This window comes from Polyodon spathula, chromosome 17 (assembly GCF_017654505.1).
Source record: "Polyodon spathula isolate WHYD16114869_AA chromosome 17, ASM1765450v1, whole genome shotgun sequence".
In the NCBI taxonomy this organism is placed as follows: domain Eukaryota; kingdom Metazoa; phylum Chordata; class Actinopteri; order Acipenseriformes; family Polyodontidae; genus Polyodon; species Polyodon spathula.
Genome location: NC_054550.1, coordinates 4,463,360 through 4,476,576, shown reverse-complemented (window position 1 = coordinate 4,476,576; position 13,217 = coordinate 4,463,360). Strand labels below are relative to the sequence as shown.

The 13,217-nt window shown below is 43.4% G+C and overlaps 1 protein-coding gene across 3 annotated transcripts in view; it reads left to right on the top strand.

The window, feature by feature from the left end:
* The window catches only part of sergef (secretion regulating guanine nucleotide exchange factor), a 28,361-nt gene that overhangs the window by 2,597 nt on the left and 12,547 nt on the right, over positions 1–13,217 (top strand). For 2 of the 3 annotated variants that reach the window (XM_041276934.1, XM_041276933.1), the window contains exons 7-9: positions 422–484; positions 1,051–1,209; positions 3,384–3,553. In XM_041276934.1, the coding sequence (XP_041132868.1) occupies positions 422–484; positions 1,051–1,209; positions 3,384–3,553 (392 nt within the window). Of the gene's footprint in view, positions 1–421; positions 485–1,050; positions 1,210–3,383; positions 3,554–9,991; positions 10,403–13,217 lie in introns of those variants that run through there. The other variant, XM_041276935.1, reaches the window with a different exon arrangement.

Below are 13,217 nucleotides of genomic sequence, written 5' to 3'. Positions count from 1 at the left end.
ATGTGCAGTAGAGGTCGTTCATGGGGATACGCTTTGTTACACTGGCACCTGATCAAAGCAATTGCAAACTAGGCTAGAAATCATTTGAAGGGCTTTTTTAAAGTTAGAGACGTGCTCACTGTTTTCAAGATCAGATTACTTTTTGTTCCAGGTTGACAATTAGTCACGCAAACGTTTGCTTGTCGTTGTTTTTTTTAACTGCATTTTGACAGAAAACAGCTTTTAGCATGTAAGTCCATGTTCCCGTTTGCATGTTAAGAGAGGCAGTAAAGGCACTTCACTTGTTTTCAGTTGCATCTTTTGAGCTCAGATTTGCTTGCAAACGGCTTGTTCTTTGTTTCCGCACTGTGAATGGTGACAGTGCATGTAACAGTAACGTGTTTTATTTCAATTGTCTTGAGTGCTTTTGTTTGCTTTGCAGGTTTGGAGAATGTGAAGATCAGGAAGGTGGCTGCGGGTGCTTGCCATTCTGTCTGTCTCTCGGGTGAGTGGGTTTAGAGACACACAGTTCTATTTGCAAATGCTTGTGTAGCTTCCTTAGTTAGCACTTTCCATTGTCTCTGCTGCCACCTGCCTGTGCCCGAGAGTAACGTATTCATTAGCAGAAAATTGCTGACTTTTCTGTGGGTAATGCTTTTAAAAAAAAAAAAAAAAAAAAAAAAAAAAAAAAAAAAAAAATATATATATATATATATATATATATATATATATATATATATATATATATATATTTTTTTATTTTTCAGGGTGTAGTACCCCAGGTTTTTAAAATCTATTTAATACCCTACCCTAAATTATCAATACCCCTTTCACTGTCCTGTCATTGTTCAGTTCAACTTTTCAATTTCCAATTAGATATGGTTTTTTAGATGGTAGACCTTTTAAAGTCTTTATTACAGGTAATGCATCCCCAGTGCTTTCCCCAACTCCAATAAAAAGGGACATTCCTGCAGATCTGTCCCAGTATCAAATCAGTTTTTGACTGGTCTGAACTGTGATGCTTTGGGGTGCCCAGGTGTTTAACTGATGCATAAAACCCCTGATTTGCAGAGGAAGGAGTGGTGTTCATGTGGGGTAGTAACAAGCACGGCCAGCTGACCAGCTCCGAGCCCTTCCTGTGCCAGGCTCTCCGCATCCACCCGCGGCTCTTCAAAGGGGCGGCGGTCAGCGCGGTCTGGAGTGGGTGGACGCACGTGGTCTGCAGAACAGGTAAGGAGTCGGAGACTGGGGCTGTTTAGGGTGTACTGGTGATTCCTGATACTTTCTTTACATTATTTATATCTTATATCAGGGGTGCAAGAGTCAATTCCTCCAGGTTTTATAGGTATCAATAAATAATGAAATGATTAAGACCTGGAAGTTCAAATTGGTCCTATTGATTGTTTTGTCTTGTTCCACATAACACACAGCATCCCGTGATGACCAGCACATGTATTGTGATGCACACATAGTGTGATGTGTATCATAACATGTCTGTAGTGTAGAAGTTACACCTTTACTTCGGAGAAAGCCATCTGTAAATGTTCCGGTATAAACGTGTTTTGGCTAACGATTGCTGTATTGAATGCATTTAGAAATGCTTAAAAACATTTAGAAATGTCTGTCTTGTTAACTTTCATATGGTTTTACTGAGCGTTTTAAAGCCTGACTCCCCAGGCTCGGACAGGGTATAGTCTTTCTCCTGCATTGACGTTTCCAGAGTGACTGTTGTTTCCGGGAACGAGAGTTGCTGATTTCAGGCTTTTTTGCATTTAGCTCCTTCTGTGTTTTAATTAAATATTTATGTTTCCCTTCAAACCCCTGAGTTCCTGAAATACTCCAGCTGCAGTATATACTGTACACTTTACATTCAGAAGCATCTATATGTTGGAGATATCCCATTACGGTAAAGCCACACTCCCCACTTTGACACATTTATTTTTTTTAGAACTGATCTTGTGTACAAATGTAATATCTGGGGTCAGTGTGAAAAAAGAAAGAAGCAGTTGCACGTGTGTGTTTTTTTTTTTTTAGCTGCTGTGCCCTGCGCAGTGCTGATGGTCATATCAGTGAAGGGCATTTGAAAGATGACCCGCAGCGTGCTGGCAGCTTATCTCTCTGAAGGTGAACAGAGCAGGGATCATCACAGGATCACATTGCCTGGAGACAGAGAGCCTGCTCTCCTGTGCATGCCAGTTTGTGCTGAGCTGGTCCTTTCCTTCCCCACATCGTTTGTATGGACAAACCCACTGCCCAAAGTCACCTTTCATGTCTTGCTCATGGTAAAAATGGAGCATGCAGGCAGAAATAAAGCCCACCATCAGCAAGTAACCCTCTCTTAAAAGGTGTAGCACGCAGTCCATTTGTTTTGTACTGCAAACAGGGTCTGACTTTACCTGCTGCTCGGCTCCTGCTCTGTATGAAAAAAGGCATTTGCAAAGCCAGGGCAGTGATGGGGCTTCGTTCAATTCAGAAAACTGGCTCCAGCTTCACCTCTGTAAGGATAATGTTTCTTACTTTTTTTTTGTACCTCCTCTTCTTTCTACTGCATCTCTGCAGTCAGTGGTTCTGTCCACAGCGGCTGCAGGAGCAGTGTTGAGCGGCGAGCTCAGTGCCACGTTGTGTGGTATGCAGTGTCCTGATCTGGGGCATTTCACAGCTAGGAGAGCTGAGCTTTACACAGAGCTTCTAGGTCTTGCTTCTCTACTGGGGACAGTTTGGTAACGTGGCTAGTACAGGACAGGACAGGACAGGTGCAGTGCCACCTGGGTAGCTGCAGGATCTGAATAAGTTATTTGCAGAAATAAAAATAGTCTTGATGTGCTTCACACTGCCGCTGGTACCCAGCTCCTCTTAGCCGCAGTTAGTTAGCACAGTCGCAGTTTCCACCTATTCCTCATGACGGGATGATGCTTTCACACCTGTGTAAACACACAGCTTTATTTCAGGATGTGTGAAGCTGCCATCATCCCGGAGAACGAAATGGGAACAGGAGCTGTCTAAAACATAATTAAGAGATTTGCAGTGTTTTAATGACTGCAATTTCCAGGATAACAAGGGCTCCTAGTGTATTTCCTTTAGGGCCCTTACTCCTGGCTCATAAATAGAACAGGTCTATGGGCTGTTATGGAAGCGTCCAGGTAGCATCCTGTCATTAGGATGCAGACGTTAGTTACCACTGTGACTCAAGCTTTGGCTAATATAAAAAATAGCATGGACTGGGAGGCAGTGGGGCTTGATCATTAGAGCTGAGGGGCTGGGAGTCAGTATGGCTCAGTCAGTGGAACTGAAGGGCCAGGGAGAAAGTGCTTCATAGTCATCAGAGCTGAAGGGTTTGGAGGTGGCTAAGTGTGAAAACACCTTCCGTTCCAAATGAAAGGAGGGCAACTCCTCTTGTATTTCAGAGAGCGGGGACGTGTTCACTTGGGGAAGAGCCGACTATGGGCAGCTGGGGAGGAAAGCTGCAGTCAGTGGGAATGGAAGGACAGAGGCACGTGACTGGACTGATGGAAGTTCAACCCAATCAGCAGCTTGTGTCCCTCTGAGGGTGCTGGATCTAGCAGGAGCTGCTCAGGTAAGCGAGACAAGTCTAATTCTTGCAGTAGTTGTAGGAATCGGCACACAATACAGACCTCTGAGGAGAGCTTGTAAGCTTTAGTGAACCTGTCTCGGCCCAGGTCATTTTTTACGCATGAACCACGTGAGATACACGTATTTTCAATGGAAACTCGGAAACACAGTTCCACTTAGAGCTGTGATGAAGGGCTGTGTTGCATTCCTCTTGAGGGACACTATTACTGGTGGATAAAGAAGAGACAGGAACCTGCAAGCTATGCAGCTTCCACTAATATAAAAAGAACACAAATAAAACTGCTGAAAGGGTCTGTGTGCCTTTAAGGTGATCTGGCTTGGAGCTGATTGTTTGCGAGCAGGCACGCGCCTCTCGTATCGCCGTAGCGGCCCTTTCATCACTCTCCTAATCTCTTTAAAAATGACCCTGAGAGATTGCAGCTGGCCCAGGCGCTCTGCTCCACAGACTCCCAATAGCCGGCTAATGAAAAGGCAAATTATAGCAGCCAGGTGAAAAATGATTTGCAGCTGTACAGCGTTGCAGCAGTGGAGCGCTGCGACCGGCGCTGGCTGGAGGCTGCGTGACTCCTCGCAGCATGCTCGGCTGCACTGAAAATCTCAAATAATGTGCACCACGTGCTGCTGAACAGGAAGTGCGATGGCAGTCACAGCATGCATATAACTGCCGTTACATACTACCAGCTTTGTTTAACTGATACTGGAACTGCAAATTCTTTGCACAAGAAGATTTTTAGTTGGATTTCTTTATTTTGAAGTTTTTACATTACCCAAGGTTGTATGCTTCAGCTGCCATTTTATAGTTTCCACTAGTATTGCATTGTCTAGTGCAGGGATGAAAATAAAAAAGATTCTTAATGTGTAGCAGTTTCCTTTGTTCCAGGTTTTAATAGAAGCTTAATTAGCCAAAGTGTACAGGTAACAAGGTCAGATGTGTTTTATTAGGCTCCCAGTAAAACCAGGAATTAATCAAACTGCAATGCAATAGGAGTCTTTTTGCCAGCCCTGTAGCATAGTATAATACAGGGGCTTGAAACAGTCCTGGAGTGCAATTCTGAATACTAGATAGTGCAGTGCTTCAGGAGCCGGGGCAGAAGTTTAATTGATGCAATTTTTTGGACACATCATGAATACATTTTTCACTGAACATTTTTTCAATTATTTTTTTCCCATTGCTTTTTATGGGCATAAACTCGCATTCCACCATCAAGCATTTGAGTCTTCCATATAAAGAATAAAAGAGAGGTTTTTGTTTTCTGCTAAAGAGGAAATCCACTTTGGAGCAACAGAATTTAAAACGGGAAAACAGTTTTGAGAAGGAAAGGGTGAGAAAAAATCTTCTGAAGCTGTTTACACTTGTGTAGCCAGATCAAAATATTGGCCAGTAAAAGAGAGAACTTCTGAAATCCTCAACACATTAGCTCAGGAACCAACGCCCAAGACCTGTCGATAACTGCAGTGAGTGAGCTAGCGAGAGAGAAGCAGAGGACCGATCCGTCAATAGGGGCAGAAAGAGAGGGGAAGGGAAATCAATGAGCAGAAGCTGAACAAAAGCTATCAATTTACAGCCTTTCAGTAAAAAATGAAGGACAGAAAGAGGAGAAGGACATTCGATACAGGAGCGGGTTACAGGAGCTGATCCGTGCCGAGGTGCACTGTGGGCACAGCGTCTAAAAATATGATCTCCAGATCTGATGCCGTGCCATCGCTGGCCCTATGGGCTCCCAGATCTTAACTGTGCATACGTAATGAGGTGTGCTAGCAGGCAGGGCGAGTGTCTTCAGAAGCGCTGTCTGACTGCGCAGTGAGTGGCAGTTAAATGTGACACACATTTGACGTTTTTCCCCCCTTTTTAAATTTGTGTTTAGCCTCCCGGAGTAGAACAGGGCTTAAAATTGATCCAGTATTTCTTTGGATCGCAGTGTATCCAGATCACACTCCCGCCTCCTGCGAAATGCTGGGCTTCTGTTCCCAGAACGCGCCCCTCATTTCAGACAAAACACCAGCATTGTTGCAGCAGAGACCGTGGATGCACTGCCATGTTTAGAAGATTAAATCTGTTCTCTCCTTTGTCGCAGCGAACATTCCAGATTAAAGTTGAACAGATTGTAATTCCCCAGTTTATTTATTTTCGATGTGAGCAGGCGGTCCAGTAACAGCTAGATGTGAAGCAGAGCTCCACTTGCACCACCAACATACAAAAAAATATTTTATTTTTAATACTCCTTTTAGAATTTGGAGCCATCGCTAAGGTTTGAACTGTGGTACAGTATTGACTGCCCAGCACATGCAGCCAAATGTTCCGTTCATGCTCTGAGAACTGTTACCAGCTCTAGGCTGCCGCCTTGTGGACATGCAGCTCTGCACAAGTGGTACATAATTCAGTGTACTGAAAAGCTGGTTACCTTGTAATCAGTAATCTGGGCTCAATCGGATAGCTTCTAGATTTCTGTATTCATTGCTATAAGACAGAGGGTGGCTGAAGTTTTCTGAATAAGTGAATTAATTATTTTTCTGGGGAAGAGGCATGTAGGGGAAAACATCATCAGAGTTGTGTTGGTTGTTCGTTTCTACCATTAATAATCGGCCTGTTGATTAAATTGATGCCCCCTCCCCCCCCGGGGAAAAAAAAAAAAAGCTGCATTGATTTGCACCCTTGGTCTTAAGAATGATATTGTGAAATTGTTTGTGTTCTGTTCTGGGTAATAACGTACTGGAACTAGACCTAGCGCGTAATATTGAAATAGGACGTAAATAAAGGAAAGAGTTCACTGTCTCCTCGAGAGGTTAGGCAAAGTTTCAGAAAGAAGAAAATTCTCTCTCTCTCGCTCTCTCTCTCTCTCTCTCTCTCTCTGTGTGTGTATGTATGTATATATATATATATATATATATATATATATATATATATATATATATGACTGATTAAAACAGCTGAGTGCTTCTCGCTATCTCCAGAAGATGTGTGGCTGCCGGAGCTATTCCTGATCTGCTTTGAAAAACTTCACACTCGCGCTGCGTGCTAATTAGCTGCTCCTAACTGGAGCAGTCTTCACAGGGAAGGTGTTTGGAGTGAAATCAGCTTGTCGGGGAGAGACGATTTTGCTGCCTCAAGACAGAGAGAATCCTTTGCATTTGCTCTGAGGCCTGTTGAGTAGAAAAGGAAGCTTTACTGTATAAAACCACTGCTGTGCGGTGACACATGTACGGAAACATGTTGCTTGCGTGTGTCCGGTGGAGACTGTCTATCTATTGCAAGCTGACAGAGGTCAGACTGTTGATTGTGTGTGGATTTTCCTGTGTGTTCTCTCTGTCTCCTCCCTCTCCCTGCTTCCCCGTTCCTCATCTTCAGCACAGTGATTTATGGACGCGCTTCTCTGGGGGGGGGGTATTTGTCTTCTTTAAAAGAGTAGTTCTTGAAGTTTCTCCCAAATGTTTAGAATTAATAATTCAGGTGTGATAAAGTGGCTGAGCGATGCATTTTTAATGGTCAGCTTTCTGGGAGCTGGTGCTGTGAAATGCTCGGACAAGTTTGTGAATGCTTGTGCAGGGAGGAGGAGACAGACAAGGTGGAAAATATAAATGAATTGAATTTGAACAGCGCACAGTCTTACAGGCTCACAAGACCACGCGCCCACTGCAGGACTTGTAGAAATCTGTTCATTCATTTTGTAATTGAAACTCAATGAACTTACAGGGCAGGGTTCATCTTGACTCAGGAGACTGGATCGCTGGTGGAGACGGCACGAACAGCACAGAGAATTAATTTTTTACAACTCGGAGCGGGTTGGAAAGCAAGACAAATAAAGAGAGCAGTTGTTTGCAGGTAGTTATTCACCCGCAGATAGAAAAACAAGCTGTATGGGGATTGCTTAGAAACATCACAGGTTTGCTCCTGTGGGGAGCATGATGCGGAAGCGCTCTGCTGAGACTGATCAGCTGACACTCACGTTTATAATATAGCTGTCTAACTAATGGACATCCAGAGACAACATACATGATTCATTCTCTATCCAGAATGTGCATTTCCATAATCTGTATCAGATACACTGATACATATGGGCCACTTAGTCAATCGCTATCAAGAATATATAAATTAACATATATCAACAGTCTGTCCAGTATGCAAGTGCCCTTCATCCAGATAGCAGATTCAAATAGTCTGAAAGCTAGCTGTGCACTTTCCTCTGCTCTCTTTATTTTCTTGCCTGTGTAATACATTTACTGCAGATTTCCTAGTGGTTTCACAAAGCTTTAACTTATTCATTATTTCAAGACAGTATTTAAGCCTGTTATTAAAGATTTAATAAAACACTGTATGTTGGAATCTGTTCTTAAATAATGAATTAATCAAAAACAGTTTTTTAATAATGGAAGAGGTATGGTTTAGTGAACAGGGCACAGCATTTCCATAAGGGTTAAGGCACCCCATCTGCGTCCCTCTGTCCTCGCCGTGGTCTGACACACACTGGTGCCTGCAGGAGGCTAGGCGATGTGATGCCCAGGGCCTGCTGTGGCTCCCTAGCCGTGCTCTCTCCTTCCTGGTCGTGGAGAGGAGAGGGGAGGGAGGGGGGGTAATGAGAATGCCTTAGCCTATAATTTACAGTTCCTAGAAAAAAAGAAAACAAATGAGGTAGAGCAAAAACTAATAGGAGCAAACGACAAATATTTTCCTTTGTGTATTATTTGGTTGCCCTGATACAGAGATGAAAATGGGTAGCTATACTTGAAAAAGAAGCTTTCCCATGCTGGAAAGAGCAACCCATTCCCAGGAGGAAAAGAGACTTTCCCACAGATCAGCTTGGCAGCAGCTCTTCCAGCGCAAATATAGAAAGCCTCTTCTCTCCCACGCACAGAGCGGTTTCAAGGGCATTTCAGTTCTGTGTGCACCTGGCATGTATCCCACAGTAAAAATAAAACATGAAAGAAAAAAAAAAAAAAAACCCTTCTGTGATTCAACCTTCTCTGCAAGCACATTGAATATCTGGACTTGGAGAAACTGTGTTAGTCTAGTGCAAGTGGAGGCACTTCAAGGGTTGCACGCTAGAGGGCGGCAGCTGTTTGAGGCTGAGGATGCTGTAGACAGCACATTGTGTGGCGTTTTTATCAAAGGCAGAGAGCACTGCCATTTGTGTTCACCCTCACTTTGTCTTGGCTGCAGGCATGCAGTGAGACACCCTTCGCTGGTACAACTGTTTGAATGCAGAGTGCGTGTAACTGTGAGTTACACAGATCCAGACGTTTCTTCATGTTACATTCTGAGTCATTTCAGTCCCCAGGCTGCGTTTGGAATGCTGGGAATCCCATTATTGTTGCTGTGTCTCTGATGTCATCGTCTGATTTATGGCAGGCACCACTTTGGCATAAGGAAATGAAGCTATAGATCTGCCATATGTTGCCTAGTCGCTTGGGCCATACCCATGTCCCTAACTCTTTGTCCCTAACTTAATTGAGACCAGTCATGCGTTTGTGTTGCACAGGTAGTACAGCACGATCTGTATTCAGAGACAGAATTTAATAACCTTACTGCTTACTGACTGACTGCATAGTTTCATGGTGCCTGGATTGAGTGCGGGATAGTGTTCATTACGTCAGGCTCTACACAGATCAGACAGGCATAACCTTGGGTATTCATGGGTATGTTTTTTTATTAATAGAATGGAGCCGATAGCAAAACAATAAGGTGTTCAGTTTAGGTAAAACTGGACCTCGTTCCTCTGCAGCCTGGTTTGGTTATCTGAGCCCTGGCCTCTGAACTGCTCTCTGCACAGCATTGCAAGAATTCTAATTAGTTCCTGTAAATATCATGTGCTCATGATTAGATTGAGGCGGTTTACGGCTTGTAATTAGCTTTTTCCCTTGGACTTCCAGCAAGCGGTAGATTTATCAGTTCAGCAAGCCCATGGGCACCAGGAGGGCACAGTGATTCACACTGTAAAAGTGAAGCATCGGACCCAGCATTGGTGTCCGAACGACAGCCTCAGAGAGGGATGTGAGCTATTATAGTGTTCTGTCTCTGCATTCTGCTTTATGATCAGTGCCAAAAAAATATGATATCTGTGTATATAGAAGACATGGTAAGAGATACGGGGACGTATTCATGTCTGATCAGATCACATAAATATGTTTATTTACCGACAAGGTCACAACGAACGTGCATCCAATTGAGAGAAGACCATGTGAACACAGTGCTGTGTTCGCGTCTGTGCTGTCTGCCTGCTGTCTGGAGGCAGGTCTCAAACACCCAGACTGCGGCTGATTGCAGATCTGAGCATTCTCGGGTGGAGGTTTGTCTCGCTTTTGCCCCCGTCCCCACTCCCACTACCCCCTCCTGGTTTCGGCTGGTGTGGGGTCCCTGAGTGAGTGAGTGAGTGAGTGAGTGAGTGAGTGAGTGAGATGGTGCTGCAGTACCTCATTGTTATTCCAGGGACATCTCGGCTGAGGAAAGGATTGGAGGCGAGAAACTGGGTCACAAGCAGAGCAAGGAGGGAGGGAGATAGAGACAGAGGAGCTTCTGATTGGGGAGACTGTGGAGTGACTAGAGCAGTGACACCTTTGGCTTACCTCCCCAAGAGAAGAAAAGCAAGATTAGCGATCTTATACCATCGCAGTAACCACGTTATGCACCTCTTGCCATTGTATTTTTCAGTGAATTCAGTGTTTTTGAGACAGGTTTCACCCAGGCTTGAGGGGAGAGGGGAGGACACTTCCATAATAGATGCAGTGCAAAACTGATTATTAATATCAGCTGGTTTTGTGCTTACTTCTTTGACTCGCACATTTTTTCAAAGCTGCAGTTAAAGATGGTAGCACTCCAAATGTAGTTTTTCTTTTTCTTTTTATTTGTTTATCCACCTGTTAAAGTATTTCAATAAATAAATGAATACAAAGTATGTGTTTTTTGTTTTTTTTCATGGATACATGAGGTGTTGTATGATTGATGATGTGATCCATGGTGTGTAGGGATCCTCAGGAACCCCACTGCGGCCATGCTGTTCCCTCGTGTATGCTCAGGTGCTGGCTTCCTGTATTTTGTAAAGACTTTTCTCTGTGTGTGCTGAGTGGAGTGACACTGTGTAGATCAAAGGGCACAGTGATGTCACTTTCATGGCTGCAGAAAAACAAAACAAGCAAAACTTGAGAGTATCCATCCCCAGGGTTTGGCTGGGTTTTTAGAGTTAATTCGACCTGGAGACAATGGGCTGAAAAAAAATGATAACATTACAAACATTTGCATTGTTTCTTTCCTTCGTTTTTGACAATATGTAATACACAGTGCAGTATTTTCTTTTGATTGTCCTGTTTTTCATTTTAAGAGTTAAAGCTCGCACAGATAGAAAATCTGAGCAATTTTTAGTTTGACTTTTTAATAATAATAATAATAATAATAATAATAATAATAATAATAATAATAATAATAACAACAGTCCCTCCTCTGCTTTAACCCAGGCTTTAGCCTGCACTGCGCTACAAAATAATTCAAAGTAGATTCTAAATAACACTCTGTGCTTCTCTTTCATAAGGCGATACGTGTCGGGAGAGCAGAGGCATTAGCCATTTTAAATTTCTAATTGCTCCCAACTCCTTCCTGGGCTCACCTCTGATAGCTTCTCACTTCCTTTTTACAATTAAAGATTGTTTTATTTATTTATTATTTTTTTTAAATGATGCCCATTTTCTTAGGCGGATTTCATTTGAGGGTTTGCATGCATGTTTTTATTTTTTTATTTTTATTTTTGTTTAGAATCTGAAGCCTTGAAACTCTGTGTCTGCTCTCTCGGAATCACAGGCCTCTCTGGTTGTGCTCTGTCTCTTATTTATAACAGCTTCCCTTTGCATAAGCAGCCTGGGATGGACAGCAACACAAGTTCAATTTTGCTTTCATTTAAATACTGCAGCTCCCCAGCATATGGTGTTAATATTCTGAATTATTCATGCCAATGTTGTATTAAAAAGAAAAAAAAAGTGCATATTATAAATAATTACCTATAAATGCATCTAAAAATGACTGTCATATGCTAGATTATTTATAAGAAACTGACGTACATTATGTCATAAATACTGCCTTTGCTAACAGTCGCTGGTGGATTGGATGCACTAAACTGCAGATGTTAATTATAATGATAATAGTGATCCTTCACTGTAGATTGTATTCACTGGTCTCGTGCACGCAGGCTGTTGCCATGGTACTCACCTCTCGCCCTGCATCTTGTCTTTCCAGCAGGGTTGTGTTAGGGAGGTGGGGGTTTGCAAACGACCACAACAACATACAGCTAAAGAGCAGCGCAAGGTGTGATGTGCATTTCAGCACACCACTGGCTTCCCTGCTTCCTTACTGCCAGCCTCCCAGCTTGACAGCTTACTGGGAGGGCTAGGAGGTTCTGGGAAGTCCTCATCTCCCTCCTGGCTGCTGAGAAACAGACAACCACAGGAAAAAAATAGGTTGAAATAGAGCCCCTAGAGCACCTGTCTAAAAAAGGAAACCTTTTCCCATCTTGGCAGCTCCCCTCCCTGCAGTGTGGTACAAAGTTGTCCGAACCCTGCTGAAAGTCACCGGCAGTGTACTAAACATAAAACCTGAATGTGCAGCCCCACGCACCTGCTACCCCTCGCCCTGAATGAGTAAAATGTATCTCTTCCATCTGCCGGTCAGGACAAGGTGGGAGGCAATCAGACTCCCGTTGCATAGCAGTTGCACCCGTTTCAGGTGTTGATACGAGCTTGATTAGCCACAGGGTATAGGTAACGAGCTCAGGTGTGTCCTATTAAACTTAAAACAATGGGAGTCTTTATTTCCATCCCTGATTTACTGGACTTTGTCTAGGCTCTTAATCGGGAGAGTTGCAAAGCCGGCACAGCCGGCATTTATTCCATGGGAGCTGATGTGCGACTGCGAAGCAGTGATGCTTTCCCTGTGGGCTCGGATCTTTGTTTCCGATGCAAGCCAATTTCAGTTCCACAAATCGTTCGGAAGGAAGTCGAAGAGTTTCACCTGCTTTGGTGAAACAGTTGGAATCGAAACGTCGCGGAGCGTTCGGTGAATTAAAAAAAAATATATAGGATGAACATTTAGTTGCTGCTGTAATTAAAAGAAGACTATATTATAGTTGTCGGATTGGTATTTCATTGAGGTTGCAGTGTAGCTAATCTACAGGTAAATCACAGCTAAAATGTAGTGAAGGTTCAGTTTATTGAAGCGTAACCTGTCTGCCTGACAGGAGTTAGTCTAACCTTGGATTCGCTCGTTCGCAGCGTGATGCAAGGGGGGCTCCTTGCACTGTTTTCTCTTAATGCTCCCATCTCTTCATTAAGGTCTGACCCCATTGATCATTCAGCTTTCCCTAGCGACCCTCCATCCTGAGACAGAGTGTGTGTAAGTATGTTTTATTGATACATGCTAATACTGAGGCATGGTCTTGCTGTTAACTAGCCCAAAGAAACGAGCTCGAGTAAAGACTGCAAATGCAATTGCTGTTTTGTTCATCATAAACGTGGGACCATGAAGGTTAGGTTGTAAGTATTATTGCTTTCACTGAGGGATTACGAGAACTACAACAGTTTTTCATTGCTATGGCTTTCCTGGAAATATTGCATCTCACCGAATCTATGAAGCATACATCCTAACGCTGAAGTGTTATCCATACAGAGAATAA